The 21,712-nt window shown below is 25.5% G+C and overlaps 2 protein-coding genes across 3 annotated transcripts; one reads left to right on the top strand and one right to left on the bottom strand.

Moving 5' to 3' along the window:
• The first annotated feature begins 6,933 nt into the window (after positions 1-6,933).
• Cog3 (conserved oligomeric Golgi complex subunit 3) lies at positions 6,934-9,944 on the top strand. Of its 2 annotated transcripts, XM_085480571.1 has the most exons (2): positions 7,117-7,326; positions 7,457-9,944. In XM_085480571.1, exons 1-2 carry the CDS (start codon positions 7,180-7,182, stop codon positions 9,551-9,553), a joined length of 2,244 nt encoding a protein of 747 aa, XP_085336697.1. In that variant the 5' UTR covers positions 7,117-7,179; the 3' UTR covers positions 9,554-9,944. The 2 variants fall into 2 exon arrangements, with proteins under 2 accessions (XP_029174676.2, XP_085336697.1); XM_029318843.2 differs by having other exon boundaries at positions 6,934-9,944.
• Positions 9,945-13,365: 3,421 nt separating this feature from the next.
• LOC114943248 (maltase A3) lies at positions 13,366-20,968 on the bottom strand. The gene is made up of 12 exons (XM_029318844.2): positions 20,792-20,968; positions 19,519-19,725; positions 18,626-18,805; positions 18,077-18,234; positions 17,699-17,833; positions 16,944-17,149; positions 16,592-16,790; positions 15,520-15,974; positions 14,693-14,836; positions 14,164-14,264; positions 13,860-13,907; positions 13,366-13,603 (listed from the first exon to the last, which is right to left on the bottom strand). Exons 2-12 carry the CDS (start codon positions 19,691-19,693, stop codon positions 13,431-13,433), a joined length of 1,974 nt encoding a protein of 657 aa, XP_029174677.2. The 5' UTR covers positions 19,694-19,725; positions 20,792-20,968; the 3' UTR covers positions 13,366-13,430.
• Between the last annotated feature and the right edge of the window lie 744 nt (positions 20,969-21,712).

The following is a 21,712-nucleotide window of genomic DNA, read 5'->3' as shown; positions in this document are numbered from 1 at the left end:
GTTCAACAAAAAATATCATTTAAAATATATGTATCTATATCGTTGAAAATAAGAATATATATGTAGGAAAAAAGAGGAAGGGAGTACTAAAATATACATGTCATTCTCATTATCTTGATCGTTGTTATAATTAATTAACCAAGACTTTTGATGCGGAATTTTGCTGCCTCTCGAGTAAGAGAGAATTAAAAGATCTTAATCTGCACTGAATTTAACTTCGCTACTTTTAAGGATATCTAATGTGGAAAAAAATTGGAAGATTGTTCAGAAGATTTGACGAAGATTTAAAAAAAGAATTTTAAAATTTAAAATTTAATTTATTTTAAATTTAATTTAATTTAAAAATTTTTTAATTTAAAAAAATTGGAAGCAGATTTGACGCATAAAAATATAGTTGTATGTTTTCAAAAAATATTTCTAAATATTTCTATAAAATATTACATAAAAACATTTTAAAATAGTTTTAAGAATATTTTAAAAATATTTTCGACAATTATTTTATCTTTTAAGAAATATTTGTAAAAGATTTTAAAAATATTTTCGACAATTATTTTACCTTTCAAGAAATATTTTTAAAAGATTATAAAAATATTTTCGATAATTATTTTACCTTTCAAGAAATATTTTTAAAAAATTATAAAAATATTTTCGAGAATTATTTGATCTTTTAAGAAATATTTGTAAAAGACTTTAAAAATATTTCGTGCTGTATGGGTAATAATGATGATATGTATGAGACGAGCTGTTGGACCTTAACCATTTCATATCACCTTATAAGTCACAGTGTTATCCAAGTCATCTTGTTACGTGGATTCCGGGTTGCAAGAAAATTTCAAGGTTTTCAAGAGAATAAAGCAAATGAATCACTATGAAGATTACGATCGGACGGCTACAGCAAATATTCGGTATAATTCCAGTTTTGATCGTAAATGTCAGCCTGAGAAGAATAGCGATATTTCACGTATCTAATTCTTCTCGAAAATTAGCCTACGCAATTATCGCGGAATGTTCCTTCTTTTTTTTGGGGAATTTACACCCGTGACGTCACGCTCTATGTTGGAGAAGACGTGGGCTTATCTCGTAAGCTCGGCATTGCAGTTTAAATCATTGTCTTTGCGAGAAGGTTAAGGACCCGGGCCATTATAGGGTGGGCAAACCGGTTTCATATTCTTCGTAACGTGAAATCACTTCAGGAAGCCCGCATACGTGTTTTTTCAAGGCGACGACCTACCGTCGTTAACTTCATTTTCGTTAATTAATGTGTGTCTCACTGTCCGCTATCGTATATCTCTTTCACAGCTGACAATCTTAATATTTCTTACAAATTTTATCTCTATTTTTTTTAAATGCATTATATTATTTATTTTATTTTATTTATTTTATTTATTTGATTTTCTTTATTTTATTTTATTTTATTTATTTTATTTATTTAATTTTCTTTATTTTATTTTATTTATTTTATTTTATTTTATTTTATTTTATTTATTTTATTTTATTTATTTATTTTATTTATTATTAAAATGGAAATAAATCCCTTTTTAGTATTATACAAATATATATATATATATATATATATATATATATATATATTTACAAATCTAAAATCGAATTATAAATATTCTAAAATATTTTAAATAATTTAAAAAAAAATAAGATTATTTCTATATTACATTTATATATAATATATATAATATATATAACATATATAATATAATATATAAATTATTATAAATAAATAAATAAATATATATATATGTATGTATAATTACAATTCTAAATCAAATTATAAAATATTTAAATGAATTTTGAAAAAATAAGATTATTTCTACATTTATATACAAATTAAAATAATAAGTTCATAAATTCTTACAAGAGAAAAAGATAAATTTCACAAAAGTCTTATTCAATCTCGCGTGCAAATCTATTTTAATTATGTCTTTTTCCTTTGAAGAAGAAATTTTTTTAATAATGATATTACATAAAATATACTGCCACTTAAAATATTTATTTTGTATAAATAAGAATATTTATTTCAAATTAATTTTCTTTGTCCAAAAAAATGTCACATGCATTTTTAACTATAGATATATCATAAATATGCACATATATTTGTGTCACATAAATTTATGAAATAAAAATTAAATCAAACTCAATTCATAAAGTATTCCTTCGCGATTAAAAATAATTTATAGGATTCTCATTACATATTCGAAATAAATTAATGTATATCTTCTGCATAAAAATGATCATACGAGCTGAATTCGAGCCAAACTGCACGGAATGTGTATTATAATAAATTAAACAGAGGGAAAACATAAATAATATAGGAAAAAATATGACAAAATTCATAAATAACATGACAAGAAAAAAATTATATAAGCAACCGATCGACAAAAAAAATTGAAGATATATGATTGCTGTTTAAAAAACTTTGTTATAAATTAAATTTCTTATAAAATATCAAAAAATCTTATTCTTTAAATTCAGAAAATATCAAGTGTAATTTATGCGTAGAATACTTGTGCAATTTCAAATGAAGAATTGCTCAAAAAACCCAGTTTAGCTATTTCCAAGAAATCGATAAAAAAAAATGAAAAGGAGGCACAGAAAAGAATGTACAGAAAAAGGGAGAATCCTCGACTCGTAGAATGCGAACCGTTGTAATAGCAACCTACATTAATTCATGACCAATTGTGGCGTAGTTCAAATGCGGAGCGAGTGTGCTCGATCCATGTAATAGATCGATCAAATGGCCGTTATCTTATATGTTCTTACAAGTCACGATCTCTTGGTAAGAACGCCGGCGACGTATTTCACCGACAATGAATGTATCTCTATCTATTGCAATACAGATGCATATTTAGGGGACTTATTATATTTAGCATACAATATCCGTATTAGCATAACGCAGGATGTCTCAGAATTTCTTCTCCATTCGCAATTAAAAATTTATTTAATTATGTGATATATATCTTTTTGATAGAAATTTTATGTATTTAATGTCGAGATGCTTGTAAAATATAATTGCAATCAATTGATATATGTTTCATATAAATATATTACATATTAATTATATTATACATATTATTATATTATATTTAATTATTATATATTTATATATAATATAAATATAATTAATATATATATATAACTTATATATAATATAAATATTAATATATTATATTTAATTATTACATATTTATATATGTATAAAATAATTAAATTGGAATTATATTAAAATTATAATATTATAATCTCTCCCTCTCATTACAATCATAAACATTTATCTTATCATTTAACACTGAAAAAAATTGCTAACTTGACTAAACTTTTCAACTAAATTACAATTTTGTTAATTGAACATATATTAATATTTAAGTTAAATATAAAAATAACCGAATAATCAAAGCAATAAAATAATCAAATATATATTTTGTTAGATTTAATATGTTATATTTAATTTAAATATTTTTATATTCTATTAACAAAATAATATTTAAGTGGAAAGATTTAGTCATAAGTTAACAAATTCTTTTTTTCAGTGAATAAATAATCAATGATTTTAAATAATTAAAAAATAAATTGTTTGCAAGTAACAGTGTAATATCGGAAATACTCGAAAGAAAGGATCGAATAACCATTGTGCATGCATGCAACATATGGCATCGTAATGCAAATGTGCGATAATTCCGTTAAAAGAAGCTTATGCAGCCATAGAAGCATTATGTGTTAAGCATGTTAATAAAGTAAATTACAATTATATCGTAAATCGTAATACGAACGCGCAGCAGTTTCGTCAAGTTAATTCCGCGCCACTGTACCTCCAAATTATTCCATATATTAATAAAAATATACGATAGTTATATTTATCTATTAATTTATTTAATTTATTAATTGTAATTATCTATTTTTAATTATAATCGCTACGTTCATATGTTTTTCCAAAGCTATATCGTGAGATTAATTTGCTAATTATTCTATTATTATATACAAAAAATCACATTAGGAGATAAATCAAATATGTTTACAGTTTAATAATTGATGTGCATCATCGACATTTTAAAAATTAAATATTTTCAAAGAAAATTTGAGCGAGTTTTTCATCAACAAAGAAATTGATAGAATATCAATGGCGTTGCAATGATCGATAAGTGAATTTATTTATTGTTTTCACAATTTTATTTGTGTAATTAATAAAATTATTTTTTCGAAAAAAAATAAAAAAACTAAAAGAAATTCACGTATTTCGATTAACACACATGTAAGAAACATTTTTATTGCATTAGACTTAAGTTTTTATTTATTATTTTAATAATAATAGAAATAAATAATAATAAAAATAGAATAATAATAGAAATAAATAATATAGAAATAATAAAGATTCAGATATCTCAAACAATTATATAATAAAAATTAAAATTTGTAATGATAACAGATGTAATAATAAAAAAATATATTTAATATATATCATTTATTTTTAGAAATTATCTGAATCTTTATTATTTATTTCTACCTTATTATTAAAATAATAAATAGAAATAAATAATATAAAAATTTAAATTTTTATTTATTATTTTAATAATAAGGTAGATATAAAAAATAATAAAGATTTAGTTTATAAAAATAAATGATATACATATATAAAATATTTTTGTTATTACATCTGTTATCATTACAAATTTAAATTTTTATTAATAATTGCTAAGGAAAAATTGTATATATAGTTTGATGAGATTCTCTCATTTCTTTAATAAGTAATATACATATTTTTCTTATATTATATATATCTCTTATGATGAGAGAGAGCTGTGTATTTCTCTGATATGTAATATTTACAAATCTACAGTCTATCTCAAGACTAAAATAAAAATAATTCGACACTCACCGGTATGATGCATCCATGAAATTGTTGTATATAAATATTCGATGCTCGAATGTTGATCTGTAAAATACAAATAATAAATATAAATTACTTAGGTAAAACAAAATATTTAGTATATTAAACTTCACAATATAATTATCACATAAAATATTAAATTTCCTATTCGTTTCTCTTGGTTATAAATGGATATTTAATAAATAAAAGATTACAATATAATATTTACAAAAAAATTTTTTTTAGATATTTAATAAACATAAAAATAACACGAAAGAGATAAATATAAAAATCTAATTCTTCCGTAACGAGTTATTTAAATAATTATAAATTATAATAAGAATGAAAGAGTTTCTTGTTTAAATTTAATAAAAAAGATTACAATAATATTTACAAAAAAAATTTTTTAGATGTTTACTAAACAAAAATAACGAAAGATAAATATAAAAATCTAATTCTTTCGTAACAAGTTATTTAAATAATTATAAATTTTAATAAGAATGAGAGAGAGAGAGAGAACAAAAAGAGAGAGAGAGAGAGAGAGAGAGAAAGAGAGAGAGAGAAGAGAGAAAGAGAACAAGAAAAAGAGAGGTTGGAAATTATAATAAATAATCTATCGCAATAATCTTATGATTAATATAATAATTCGACACTCACCTACTCGTTTTTAACCTGCTTGGATACAAATATATACACCCATCTCGTATTCTCTGCATATTTCTCTGAAGTTAACCGCACAATTTGCCAAGTATTACTTCCGGAGCTAACAATAATGCTACGCGAAAAAAACACGCGATGACAAGCACACGTCAACCTTCAATTATGACAATTAATCGAAAATTCAACAAAATATACCGCGTGCGTAATTATTTGACATTCATCGAATATATATTCTTGACGCAAGGACGACGAACCTAGTCACACGTGTCCGCGACTTGTTGTCAGACGTGACGTCACACGTGACCTGTGACGTACGCCGCGTGTTGTTGTTTGGGCCCGTTACCATGACTCCCCCACCTACGCACTACTACGCAGCCGTCTCGCGCATTTCGCGCCAAAACGTCTCGCGTGCCGGCAGGCCGGCGAATCGCGCCGTGCTTTTTTTCCTTTTTCCCTCGCATGTTCGTCTCGTGGCGATCGACAAACGTCAGAAACGCGATCCCTCCTACACCGTGATTGTATAATTCACGATTATTCGTCCGCGCGAGTAATTGTCCGCCGCATTTCCGCGTCTGAACCCAATCGCTGCCCATCGAGGTTATTTTGTCGATCCTTTTTCGCGCGTGCGAAAATAATTGCTCGGTCTCGTCTCGGATATATCGCGATATATATACATATATTATATATATATATATGTACATGATTAATAATCGGGTGTGTCGCGATAAAGTGGTGTGTGTTTGTGTGCGAGTGCCATGAAGAAGCAGGATCGACAAGGACGAGAAATCAGAGAGCAACCGAGATGAATATAAGTGAGTGTATAATAATTTTATTTATTTATTTCGGAAGGTATCAGAGAACTATTTTTTATGAAATTTATTCGTAGGTTTTTTAACATAATATTTTAATATATTTTTACCTGTATTTTTTATATTTTTATTTTTTTATATTAATATTTTTATATTTTTATATTTTATATTTTTATCTATATTTTTACAAAATATTTAATGCGTAAATTTTATTCTTGAAATGATAATAAAATATATATCACTATCTGTGTGGAATAAAATTATTTTTTTGTGATTTATTTTTGCTTTAATTTCGATATATATTTATTTACAGATCTGACAACTATTGCAGAATTGGTGAGTGTTGAATTATTTTTCTATTGCGAAGGCAATGAATTGGATTGATAAAACTATCAATCGATATTTCACATTCTCAGAGGTAAAATTTATATATGTTATAAGTATAGGTACGTTATTTTTTCAAATAAACAGAAACATGCATCGTTACGTCATAGGTAGAAATTTTGCGGGAAGATTCTCTCTCTCTTCCCCTTCCTTTTCGCTCCTTTTCTGTAAAATCGGTAAAATAGGCTGTAGGTGGATAAGTCGGTAATGTCGGTAAAATGTCATACGTGGACAGTTTCTTGAAGTCTTCACTCGATTTGCGAAATTCTTAGCAATTAAATACGCGCATTAAAATTTCGGACTGCGATTTCGATCAGGATCAATATTACGTGATTATGTTGATATTGGAATATCTTTATCGCGAGTAAAAAGCATGTCTAAGGCGAGAACGATCCCGCATAACCTTATTCAATGGGACCAGAGTGACAATCCCTTGGCCCCGTTGACAGAATGTCAGAAGGATTGTCTGACGAGTCTGGAAACTGCGATATCTTCGTCGTTTCCGTCGTCGAATCGGCAGACCGATGTAATAATCCACAGCGATGGGGAGAATTCGCAGAAGCAGGATTCTCAGGAAGGCATCCTTCCGATAGAAAGGTATCAGGAGTTACTTCAGCATTACTTGTCTTTAGAGAGGAGATACATGTCCATGTATGATATGAAGTACAATTTATACCTCGACCAGTTGAAATCGAGGAGATCTGAGTGCCACGAGGTTTGTTCCCAGATAGAGAAGGCGTTGGATGATTTTTCTGCGCTTTATAAACAGTATAATGAAGTCTCTGCTAAGACCACTTCTCTGTATGAGGCCAGCGAGCAGCTTATTTCTGATCAGAAGCAGCTGAACGCGACAATCGACAGCATCACAGAATACGTTAGATATTTCAAGGAGATCAATGTGATCGCAGAGAAACTGGATGCCCCCACACTGTCGATCAACAGCGAAACGTTCTTTGACATATTAGACAAGATTGATATTAATATAGATTTCATGCAGAGTAATTCATCGTACAATGAGAGCGGAGTTTATTTGGTACGGTACAGGCATTGTCAGTCGAAGGCAATAACATTGATACAGAATTATATTTTCAATCTCTTCTCCAAAACTACAGAGAGCATCTTAAATTTGAAGGACAATGAAGGTTCGCAGGAAAATGCAGATGCAGCGCTCGCTTTGTTCTATGGAAGATTTCAGACAATTTTGTGCAAGACAAAACCAGTCATCGAGCAGGTTGAAAGTAAATCATACAAGAGACAGGAGTACGACAGTCTGCTGTTGGAATGCCATCAATATTATTGGAGTCAGCGAGGCTTGGTGTTAGGTGCCAGCATACAAAAGTCCTTGAATTCTGTCAGGGAGAAGTACAATGGTGATCATTGTAGCTTGGTACGGCACTCTTGTGCTCTACTCTTGCATGCATCGATAGATGAACACAAGCTCTTCTATGAATTCTTCACGAAGCAATCGAGTGGGCTGACAGCGTATTTGGAGAGTTTGTGCACTTCCCTGTACGATGCACTACGACCTTTCATAATACACATCAATCATCTAGAAACATTGGCAGAAATCTGTTGCATTCTGCGAATAGAAATGTTGGACGAGTATGTGCAGAATAATTTTGAACCACTGGAAGGCTTCGGCAACATTTGCTTGCAACTGTTGCACGATGTACAAGAGAGATTAGTATTTCGCGCGCATTTGTATCTGCAGTCCGACGTGTTGAACTACAATCCTTCATCTGGAGATTTGGCGTATCCAGAAAAATTGAAGATGATGGAGGACATAGCGGAGTCGATCAGAGAAGAGACACGTCAGACTCGCATGAAGAAGATCTCGGTGTCATCTGCTGACAGTTCTGTTCTAGAGCCAGTCTCACGAAATCATATAGTCATCGATTCTATTTATCAGAAGACACACATGGGAAGTTCTCCAGCAGATTTGCATGCAATGTGGTATCCCACGGTACGCAGGACCCTGGTATGTCTGTCAAGACTTTATCGCTGTGTGGATAGATCTGTGTTCCAGTCGTTGAGCCAGGAGGCCATTTCTCTATGTGTGCAAAGCATCGAGAATGCCAGGCAGGAAATTGAGAAGAGAGCAAGCACCCTGGATGCAGAATTATTTCAGATAAAGCATTTGCTGATCCTTAGAGAGCAGATTGCACCATTTCAAGTTGACTTTACTATCAAGGAATATAGTTTGGATTTCTCCAAAGTGAAGACTGCGGCATTTGGATTACTTGAGAAGAGTTCCAGGCTCTTCACTTTATCAAACAACGCATTATTACAGTTTCTCTTGGAAGGTGCACCGCAGATGAGGGAACAACTCATCGATTCAAGAAAACATGTGGACGCAAAATTGAAGTTTTCATGTCAGCAATTGATACAACACGCAACTTATTTATTGATTAATCCTATTATCAAATTATTGGAGAAGGACAAGTTGTATGATGCTGGATCCAGTCAGGAGCAAAAGACACTAGGAAGTGCAAAGGAAGTGGCAGTCATAGTAGTCGATGTGTTGAGGATAATCAAGTTTAAATGTCCCGAGGTGCAACAATCGATGCAGTTGTATTTAGCTAATAAGGAAACTGAATTTATTCTATTTAAACCGGTAAAAAATAACATTTGCGCCGCGTTTACGCAGTTGCATCAAACGTTGAATAAGTATTACAATCCGGAGGAACTTTTGTTAATCGCGTGTCCTTTACCAGAACAGATTTCCGTTATGTTGAGTTCGACGACATTAGTTCAAGGGAAATTAAATCGAGAACCGCAATCAAATTTAAAACGGTCGCAGTCGATTACTAAACAAGAAGTCTAGTGGTTTACAAAAAGATTCAGATTTATTTATTTTATTGCTCGAAATTATATATAATAGATTATTGGACAGAATAGTGAGTTAGTTATAAATAACTTAATTATTAATAGTCTAATAAAAACGGAGCAAAAATAAAAATTTCATATGCAAGATGTACGTAACTGTTTCTGTAAACGTAAAAAAATTTTATAAGTAAAAAATAAAAATGAAGTTGAAACCAAATTAATAAATTGATTAAATTTTAGAATAAATCGAATAAAGAGATAGAGGTAGATAGGGAGAGAGAAGGAGTAGGGGTTGAAGAGAGATGTAATTTTCATATATAGTTATATTTTACAAATATAATATTTTTTATAATCTCTTAAATAAATTTAAAATAAAGTGATTAAGAGAGTTTGATTATTATTGAATTAAATATTTTGTATTTATGAAAGAAAATGCAATAAAATCAAAAATTATATTTAATACTTTATTTCTTTTTTCAAAAATAATGATTTATTTATTTTATTAATGATTGCTATATAATATAATTTATTTTTTGTTATTGCATTTCGTTTCTTAGTCTATTTTTTATACATAAAAATTTTTAATTTTTAAATTACATATCTAGCTTTTGAAATTGTATATAAAATAATGATAAATATATTGTAAATAACAGAATAAACTTTTCTAGAAGTATAATTATACATAGTTATGAAAAATGTTATTATATATGATATATAAAATTAATATTAGAAACTAAAGTTATATTATATGTATATGTACAATATATTGTATTGTATAATGTGGCAAAAATTGCCGATTTTAAGATATTAAAAGGCGCTCAAAGGTATGTGACAATTTAATTCTTATATTTATATAGTACAAATATATTTAATAATATTCAAATTATTATATGTATATTACATTTATGATGATGTCACTGCATTCTTGGACTGGTGCATATTTACTGAAACACACATTTGAAACATTAGTAAATTAAAAATAGAGAATATCATTGTTTTATTTAAAAATGTTTTATTCGAATTGGAGTGAAGATACATATTAAAATCAATTTTTTATTAAATATGCATATTATTGAATATTCACTAAATTCATTAAACACAAAAATTGTTAAATTTGTCCCTTGATAAAAATTGATATTGCATATCAGAATCTGAAAGGATTCTATAAAATCGTATATTTTTTGTTACTAAGGAAAAGGAAAATATTTTTAAAAATGTTTATAAATTTATGGCACGAATTTTACAGGCGTATATTATTCGTCAAAATAAACGAAAAGGTCTAATATACAAAGTTTATATCATACATTTTTGAACATTTGCATATTTTATGAGTTTTAATTTTGGATACTTACTCATTCGTTTACGTTTGTGTGTATATTTGAATTATGACTATAACACATTCGAGGTGTGAAACAAAAATATGTGAGAATACAGAGCATCATCGCCATAATCAATATAAACCACAATGTCCAAAATAATAATAAACGAAACTTCATCCAAAATGGACTAGAAACGTGATAATATTTTAGAGTTTCTCTCTTATCTGAAACAAGAAATGACAATATTTCATTTATTTTGATGCACTTCATATTATTTTGAAATCCACTCTATTTTTTATCATACATATATTTATATTTATATTTATATGTGTCTCTCATCAAATATTTATAAAGTATTTAATACGTGCTATTACTTATATAAAACAATTTACGAATATAAAAGCTATACGATGCTTTCTCTTCGGGAAAAAATTTTTATATATATTTATATGTGAAATATGTCTATTTTTATATATAATAATTTTTTTATACATAATAAATTGTTTATATATATAAATTATAAATTATACATAATTATATATATTTATATATATAAAGAAATATTTATTATATATAAAAAGCACTTTAATCTAATTATGTATGGACGTATTTCACATATAATTTTGCGATTATATATGTATAATTGTATAGATTTCTATATAATTTTATATTGTTATATATAAAAATTTTTCCACGGGTTAATATCTTTCAATTATTTATTTTCTCAAATTAAGGAGCTATAAAGGCTAAAAATTGCTTTTATTATTTCTACAAGAGAAAAAGTGAAATTTAATTGGGCAGCGTAATGAAGCTTTACGAACCTTTAAAATGTTTCCCCACTGACTTATCAATAATAATGAGAGGAATAGTATCGTAAACCAGGTTTTTATGAGCAAAGGCGTAATTTTCCTGTAATTCCATCTTGTACTGCTCCCCTTGAGATACACAATAATAATATTCACCAATTGTGTATTATTATAGTCGTCCAATGTTTATATTGTAAAATTGGAGCGATATCAGCTCTCGGGGTCAAGCTCAATTTTTTGCGATAATTTCTTATTTATATTCACCGTTAAAAGTCGTCAGTAAAATATGCAAAAAAAAACACATAAAGTGAAAAATAAAATATTTCACATTCTTTCGCGATTGTTAGTTATCACTGACATATTTCGCACTCTTGAGCTCGATTTTTTCGCAGATTAAATTTATAAACAAATAATACAGATATCGATTCGTCGACGTCTTGGCAAAGAATAGATTTCCAAGCATAATTACCGATATAAATATCGTTATTACGTATTATAAACTCAAGTTTGTTGCTGCACCTGATGATCCCAAATGACCTCCGCGAACATCTGGTTATGCTTTCTTTAGCTCCATATGAGTCATCATTTAAAGTAGTTTCTGCTTTATTGTGCTATTATTGACATTAGATAATCTTCTTAATTGTCTTCAATTACTTGCCATTCTTATAAGCTACTAAAGATTAAGCTACTAATTATAACAAAAAGTAGCCTTATTAAATTATACGCGTGCTCTCATACAGCATAAAATATTTTTAAAATATCTTTTAAAAATATTTCTTAAAAATATTTCTTAAAAGATAAAATAATTCTCGAAAATATTTTTAAAATATTTCCATGTCCGCTTTTTTATGTTTACAAAATATTTTCAGAAATATTTTTGAATATAGATTTAACTTAATATTTCAAAAATATGTATCAAATATTTAAGAAAATATTATCTGAATGATAAAGAACATTTTTAAAAATATTTTTACAAGTTTTTTAAAATATTCTAAAAAATGTTATCACAAAAAATTTTTAAATCACTTTAAAATATTCCTAAGACCATTTTAAAATGTTTTTATGCAATATTTTACAGAAATATTTAGAAATGTTTTTTGAAAACATTTATAATATTTTGTGCTGTATGGGGTTTTAATTTTGCGATATATAATTTTTTTAAAGCTATCGAAATAATAAAATCTGCTAATATAAATTATAATATAAACCATTCAAACTGATTATAATGATTTTTGAAATTAATTTTATAAATGCAATAAGATGATGAAATTTTATAATATTTGTGAAATTTTAAGTAAATAAACAGATATATAGAGAATTAAAAAATGTTTAAGAATTGGTAAAAAATGGATTTCTCGAATTTTATAAATCTGAAGAAATCTTTTTTGTGACAAATTCTGAAAAAATTTTTTTAATTATCTATACACTTGTTTATTTACTAAAAATTTAATAAGTATTGTAAAAGTTCATCATTTTATTGCGTCTATAAAATTATTTTCAAAAATCGTTATGAATCGGTTTGAATTGTTCATAATTCATATATTAGCAGATGTTTATTTTTTCGATACTTAGAAAAAAGTTATTTTAAAAAATGTATGCCAATGAATTAATCAAAGAATTTATTAGAAGATGTACTCTTTGGAATGTTGTATATCTGATTATATCAAGAATCTCTGACAAGTGCCTTATATAGATAACTATAAAAGATAATTTTATTTTTTATCGTACAAATTCTTATTTCTTTTCTATACTATTTATGAAGTTTATACGATACTATTACAATTATAGCGCTTATCATGATTTGAAACATAGATGCAGAACTCGATACTGCATTATTAGGATCTGGTGTACTTGAAACAGGTGGTTCAGAGGAATTTCCTTTTCCTTTTTCCGTCGTGCTGATCGTAGAATTGTTTCTTATTGCTAAAATAATATTGAAAATTAAATTATAAAAAATTAAATTTTATTAAATTTTATTTTATTTTAAATTTATTTTATTTTAAATTTTTATTAAATTTTAAATTATTAAATTTTAAGGTAATATTTTGCTAAAAATAATATTTTGAGTGACATATACTACCTAAAATCTGATAAAATCTATTAACAACAATTACTGCTATTTTAATAAAACTAATAAATATTGACAAATTTGTAATTGTAGTTAATTAAAAAAACTCACTTGTGCTGGTAGTTGGCTCAGTTGAGGTCGTAGAATTGTTTCTTATTGCTAAAATAATATTGAAAATTAAATTATAAAAAATTAAATTTTATTAAATTTTATTTTATTTTAAATTTATTTTATTTTAAATTTTTATTAAATTTTAAATTATTAAATTTTAAGGTAATATTTTGCTAAAAATAATATTTTGAGTGACATATACTACCTAAAATCTGATAAAATCTATTAACAACAATTACTGCTATTTTAATAAAACTAATAAATATTGACAAATTTGTAATTGTAGTTAATTAAAAAAACTCACTTGTGCTGGTAGTTGGCTCAGTTGAGGTCTGTACTTGTTGTCCTCTTAATACAAGTGCGGCATTTGCTGTTAATTTAAAATTATCCCGTCGAACATAATCTCTAAAAACAGTATGTCAATTTAGAGTGATTTGTAAAAATCAATAAAAAAAATTTATATAGTACAGGATGAATCGGGAATAATGAATATGATAATTTCTTGTAAAAGTAAAAAATATTTAAATTGCAATTTAATGTTTTTAGAATTTTTTCCATTTACTCATTACAATTTTCAAAATTATATTTTTTCGTGCGAGACTTTATTCTCGCGAAAATTTAATTTATATAATTAATGATTCAGAAACTATTACCTAAATGTAATATTATTTTGTAAAGGAAAAAGTTAGTTTAGAATTTGCTGAACAATTATTAATTTATTTTCAATGAAGACTCAACAAAATATTTTTTCTTTTTTTAATACAAAAGATTGATTGAAAATAATTTATGTAAACTATTCGGTCACATTTTGTATACATTATGAAGAAACTTACGTGTCGCGAATTGCATTGCTAGAAGCCACAATAATGAATAAAGTTTCCTCTAAATTAGGATGTACAGAAGTCAGATTAATCTTTTCTGATCGCAGACCCAGATTAACTACAATAATATTCAATTCTTCTGTATTTCTCAAGAACCTAGTTGTTAAACAAAAAAAGGATTAAAATTGCAATCTTTTTGTATGAATTTTATAAATTTCTATATAATTATCTCATAAATAATATAAATTTCTAAAAAAATATTAAATAGTTTTAGGAAATAATATCTTATATAGGATATACATATATATATTTATGTTTTTAAATAACAAAAAATGATTTATGTTTATGTTAATAATTGCATTTTATACATTACATTCTAATTTTATTTCTATAAATAATTAAAAAATTATCTTCAATATTTTATTTTCATAAAGTTCTATTATTAGTAAAACATTATACACATATATGTATCTCATACAGCACAAAATATCTAAAAAATCTTGTAATATTTTTTAAAATCTTTTAAAAATATTTCTTAAGAGATAAAATAATTCTTGAAAATATTTTTAAAATGTTTCCATGTCCGCTTTTTCATGTTTAAAAATATTTTTAAATATAGATTTAAACTAATATTTCAAAAATATTTAAGAAAATATCTGAGCGATAAAGAACATTTTTAAAAATATATAAAAAAATTTTTTTTAATGTTTTAAAATATGTTATCATTTTAAAATGTTTTTATGAAATATTTTATAAAAATACCTAGAAATATTTGTTGAAAACATTCACAATATTTTGTGCTGTATGGAATATTATATATTTTTATCTAACGTGCCTACCTTTTTAACACCAACACGCGAGCATCATTCAAGCTTATAAATTCATAATCTCCACTCCTATAAACTGGTCTTTTCCTCAAAAGCACTAGATCTTTATACGTCTTCAAATTACTCGCGCTTTGATTTAGTTGTCTCTCCACATTTTGCAACTTATAATTTTGATGAACGGGGAGATACGTAGTTTTATTCGTTGAGAAACCAGCTGAAGTTTTGGAATTCCATTGCATGGGAGTTCTCGCTGGATCTCTCGAGAAATATTCATACTCGTTTTCCCCCCTAACGCATCCCATGGGATCGATAGTTTTGCTCCAATTTATCTTCGTATCTAACATGGCTATTTCGTCGCCATAATATGTATATGCTTGTCCGGGCAAAAGCAAACTAAGCATGTGAAGCCCATCAATTCGATTGAGTCCGATTCGAGAGGCTGCTCTCGAATTATCGTGATTTGAAAGCTGTATTTGTAAAAAGCAATCACACATGAATGGTATAAAAAAAAAAAATATATATATATATATATATATATATATATATATATATAATTAGAATATTTATATATTTTCAAAATTCTGCCCGAGAAACAATTTTTTATATATAATTATATGTATATAAATAATTTGATATATGTATAATCGTAAAATTATATGTGAAATATGTCAATTTTTATACATAATTATATAAATTTATATATAAATTATAAGGGTTCATATATATAATTATGTCAAATTATATATAAAACATGTATATTTATATATATATGGTATATATATATATATATATATATATATAAATATATTATAAATATATTTATATAATTGTATAAAAAGCACTTTTTTCTAATTAAGTATGGACATATTTCATATAAATTTTGCGATTATATGTATAATTTTATATATTTCTATATAATTTTATATTGTTATATATAAAAAATTTTTTCCGGGTAATTATTAGTTAAAGTAAAGAATCTCTTTTAAATGTTAAATAATATAATACAAAAATAAATAGAATGATTTGAAATTTTGTTCTCGATTCTCTGATAAAATTACTTTTAATTCAGTGTTTATATTCTTACCACCCAATTAGTATTAGAATTTTCTGGAAGAAGTTTAATCCATTTATTCAAGATACGTTTAATGTAATTAGCATTACTGTTATTCTTAATGTCTGTAATGAATTTAAAATTGAAAGGTGGAATTCCTTTGTGCGTTTTATTTCCATAATATTCCAGTAAATTATCGTCAGAAGTATCGTATGATTCCGCTATTAACAACCTAATAATATTAAATCATATTAGTTGTAATATTATAATGAAATTTTTTTTATATATAAATATTATGCACATATAATATTTTATAATAATATATATTTTTATTATAATATTGCAAAGATATATAAATGGCTTAGAAATATTTAATATATCATACTTTGATGTATGTTTATTGGCCGATACCCAATCATCGATAAATTTACGAAATACGTAAAGAAGAGAAGTACTTTCGGGAAGACCAAAGGTATAAATGCCTTTTTTATTAACAGGTTCGTCTTTTAAATCTTTGTCTTCGAAGAAATACGGTACTGCACTAAATCGAAAACCGTCGACCTTTCTTTTCAACCAAAAATCAAGTATGTCCTATTCAGAAAAATTAATCATTTATCAATTATTTATGACAAAAAATTAAAATTATATTCTGGAATCTCTCATCTATTTCTTAACTAAAAATTGAAAATGTGTATATATATATATAGTTCACAGATATTGAATACATTTTTTCGAATTTTAAAAAGAATGTAATTTATAATACATATTTTCTATTCTTTTTTAATTTATTCACTGAAAAAAATTTCTTGAATTCGATAAAATATTTATTTCAATACTAATAAATCATTTATTTGAAACTAATAATACTGATTTGAGGTGAAAAATATTTATCTGATATAAGAAAATTCTTTTTGAAACAGATAAATATTTATTTGTTTTAAATAAATAATTTATTAGGGAGTATTGAAATAAATATTTATTAATTTAATAATTTTTTTCAGTGTTTGAATTAATATTACGTTGCTTTTCAATATAAAAGTTTTAATCCTTATTAAATTATGAAAAAAATTACAATCTGCTCTAAGAAAGTTAGAACATTCTATTCTTTTTAGTACTTTTAAATATTTAAATATATTATACCTTTAATTCTTTGATTACTTTCTTGTTTCTCAAATTAAGGTCTGGTTGAGAATAATGAAATTTGTGATAGTACCATTGTTTTCTTTCATCATGCCACGTCCATGCAGATTCTTCGTTATCATTGTATGTGCTATTCTATAGAAAAATTTAAAAAAATATATATTTTTTTATTCCTAAATATCTTTATTACCGTTTAAATTAAACGTCAATAATTAAAACTAAAAAATTTATTTAATTTTTTCAGTTAGAAATATATCAGATATTCATGTATAATTTAATTTCAAAAACTTTGCTTTGTCGTATAAAAAAGAATTTGCTTAAAATAGATTGTTGGACTAACGTTATATTAAATAAAACAATAAAAATGGCAAAATATACCCAGTTATTTGGTGGAATTTTTTTGCCATTTTTGTCGATGCTGCCATTGGTCCAAATATAATAGTCAGTGTATGGCTTGATTTTTTTGACCGACTTTTTGAACCATTCATGTTGATCGCTGGAATGATTCGGAATAATGTCTAGAATGACTTTTAATCCTAAAAGGAACAGTAACGTCAGTTATTAAAAATAAACAACATATATGCGGTTAAGAAAAAAATAATATTAAAATATATTAAAATAAAAACGTAGATATTTGAGAATTGCCAGACAGAATTTAAAAAAGTAAAGTTCTTCTCTCGACCGTACTGGCAAATATTATTTATTAAATCACAAGTGCAATATAGCGAAATTGTATATTATACTTAATTTATAGAAGAACACTTAAAAAAAATTAAAATAAAAAATTATATTTTACTAATATAATAGTTGTTAATTTTTACGTGAAATTAATTCTAAAGGTAGACATTTTTCAAAATTAAAAATTTTTTACAGATTTACTTTCATTACTAAAATTATCTATATTATAAAGTTTGTATATTATTATACCTCGTTTGTGTGCTTGTTGTATCAAATCATCAAAAATATCTAAATCCCCGAAAAGAGGATGTATATCCTTATAATTAGAGACATCAAATCCTGAATCGATCAATGGCGAAGGATAAATAGGATTTAACCAAATTGTCTCGATTCCAAGATCCTGGAGATAATCGAGTCGACTAATAATACCTGTAAATTGTGTCAAAAAAATTTAGCAATATATATACACACATTTATATTTTAAAATATTTTTCAAATATTGTTTTATATAGTGCATTTGAACAAATATTCACGAATATTAAAAAGAAACCTTAGATAAATTCTTATAAAATAGAGTTCTATTAAAGTAAAAATACTAAATTTAAAATTACAAGTAATTTTTGCATAAAAATAGTAATTTTACAAATATATTTTTACATTAATATTTTCACAAAAAAATATGGAAACATAAATTACAGTGATAATTAGAAAGTAATTTTTCCAGATTTGAACAAGAGTATAATTTCCATGTAAAAACCCGGGAAAAAATTTTATATAACAATATAACATTATATAGAAATATATAAAATTATATAATCGCAAAATTATATACATGAAATATGTCCATACATAATTAGCTAAAAGTGCTTTTTTATATATAATTATATAAATTTATATATATGATACATATATGTCTTCATATATAAATATATATGTTTCGTATATAACTTGACATGATTATATATGAACCCTTATAATTTATATATAAATTTATATAATTATGTATAAAAATATAATTAATTTTACGATTATATATATAATTATTTATATATAATTATATATAAAAAATGTTTCCCGGGAGTACATGGATTTTTTTCAGTTTAATTTTCTATACACATTCTAAAACAATTTGTGTGACTTACCCTTCAGGTCACCTTCGCCATCGCCATCGCTGTCCTGAAATCCTCTAGGCCAAATCTGATAAACCAATGTAGTTTCCCACCATTTTCTCCCATCCACAAGCTCCTCGCTATCCGCGCAGCTTATCAAAAATCCTATAGCGCTTATCAATACGACGTAGCGTGTAAGCGCTGACATGGCGCATTAAATTTGATAAAGCCTCAATCTGCCTGCAATTTTCGACGAGAAGCAAATTGAAGGCTTTATTCAACATTATCGCGACATGATCTCGTAGTCTTTATCGAGCGAGCTAAGGCAGCGCGATCTCTAAATTAGCAATTAGCAATTAGCGATTTACTCATTACAAGTTCGTCGAATAAAATTTCGTATCCTTACATCTACACGATGTAGTTCTCTCTTATATATTACATTATCTTATAGAGAACTCTAATCAGATTCCGTCTAATCTATAGTTTCCCAGATAAAGCTTTTCTCACAATATATTTCAATTACTATTATATGTTTTAATGCTGTTAATAAAAATATATTACTAACATTTCATTTGCGATCGAAGTTTCTTTCGGAGAATGTACTCTTTATTTAGAGTACATTTATGTAAGTGTAAAAATGCAAAAATTGATTCAATAATGTCATAAATAAACTTGAAAAAAATTTATATTAATTATAAAAAATATCTCATTGAAGCCAATAATTTTTTTCTTTAGATATACTTTCGTATTATTAAAAACAACGGAAATATTCAAATAAGTCGATTAAACTGCTCTTTCTCTCTGTTTATTAAAATTATTATTAGAATTTTTAAGAATACTTGCTATTGCAAAATTAATATTAATTTATATTGATATTAATAATCATATTAATTCATATTAATATATATTAATAAAATATATATTATATAATTATATAATATTATATTATATTATTATATTATTATATAAATAATATTATATTATTATATAATAATATAAATATATAATAATATATATTATATAAAATTTATATTAATATTAATAATCATATTAATTTATATTATTATATAAATGTTGACAGCAAATTATAGAGCTCTAAAATGATATAAAATTCAAGAAAAAGAAATGAAAAACAAATACACTTATCTCTTTCCAGAATATATTTCTTTTCCATTAGAATTATTTTTCTACTTATATTTTGCTAAAAATATGACAGTTTAATTTATTCTCGAGTGAAGGATCAAGAAAGTTAATCTGTTACACAAATTTGCTCAATCATGGTCTTTTCTTGAGAAAGAATACTCACGATTAGACGATGATTTTCATTGACCTTGAGTCTTCTTCGGAGTTTGTTAATTAATTAATTACACTTCCTACTCGATCACAATCCCCCGATATTTGATTAATATATTTATATGAATGTTTACACTTTTTTCAATACGGCTGTTCACGACATCGTGGATGATGAAAAAATGATGAGAATAATTCCACCGTCTGCATAACAGATAACTATCGTCGTGCCCCCTCCTGTCCCTATAGACGCAATTGAGATTTAGAAAGGGTAGGGATACTCAAACATTCCCCCTATTTGATCAATCGCTCAGGCAAAACCCGATAGTTTACATCGTCTCGAAGAAAAAAGTTCTCATGCATCTGGTATAAAACAGCAACGATAGATTAGATAGAGCGGTATATTCATTATTTCTATAAAATATTACATGAAAAACATTTTAAAATAGTTTTAGGAATATTTTAAAATGATTTAAAAATTTTTGTGATAACATTTTTTTAGAATATTTTTTAAAAAACTTTTAAAAATATTTTTAAAAATGTTCTTTATCGCTCAGATAATATTTTTTTAAATATTTTTGAAATATTAGTTTAAATCTATATTCGAAAATATTTTTAAACATGAAAAAGCGGACATAGAAACATTTTAAAAATAATTCTCGAAAATATTTTTAAAATGTTTTTATGTCCGTTTTTTCATGTTTAAAAAATATTTTAGCATATAGATTTAACATAATATTTTAAAAATATGTATCAAATATTTAAGAAAATATTACTTGAGCGATAAAGAACATTTTTAAAAATATTTTTTAAAAATATTTTTCACAAAATAATTACAATTGATGACAAATGAACATAAAAATTAATAATACTTTAATTTAAAAATAATCCGTTTATAATTTTTAAACCAATAATGATATTCAGAGATAAAAAAATT

The sequence above is a fragment of the Nylanderia fulva genome, unplaced genomic scaffold (assembly GCF_048542155.1).
Source record: "Nylanderia fulva isolate GAGA-0341 unplaced genomic scaffold, ASM4854215v1 Scaffold15, whole genome shotgun sequence".
NCBI lineage: Eukaryota > Metazoa > Arthropoda > Insecta > Hymenoptera > Formicidae > Nylanderia > Nylanderia fulva.
This window is presented reverse-complemented; position numbering and strand designations above follow the sequence as displayed.

Coding starts and splice junctions, on each gene's coding strand:
- LOC114943248 (XM_029318844.2), bottom strand. CDS start 19,693: ATGTCAGCGCTTACACGCTACGTCGTATTGATAAGCGCTATAGGATTT. Junction 18,806..19,518: donor TGGCGAAGGTGACCTGAAGG/GTAAGTCACACA, acceptor CACAATTTACAG/GTATTATTAGTCGACTCGAT. Junction 16,791..16,943: donor GCCAATAAACATACATCAAA/GTATGATATATT, acceptor TAATATTATTAG/GTTGTTAATAGCGGAATCAT.
- Cog3 (XM_029318843.2), top strand. CDS start 7,103: ATGTCTAAGGCGAGAACGATCCCGCATAACCTTATTCAATGGGACCAG.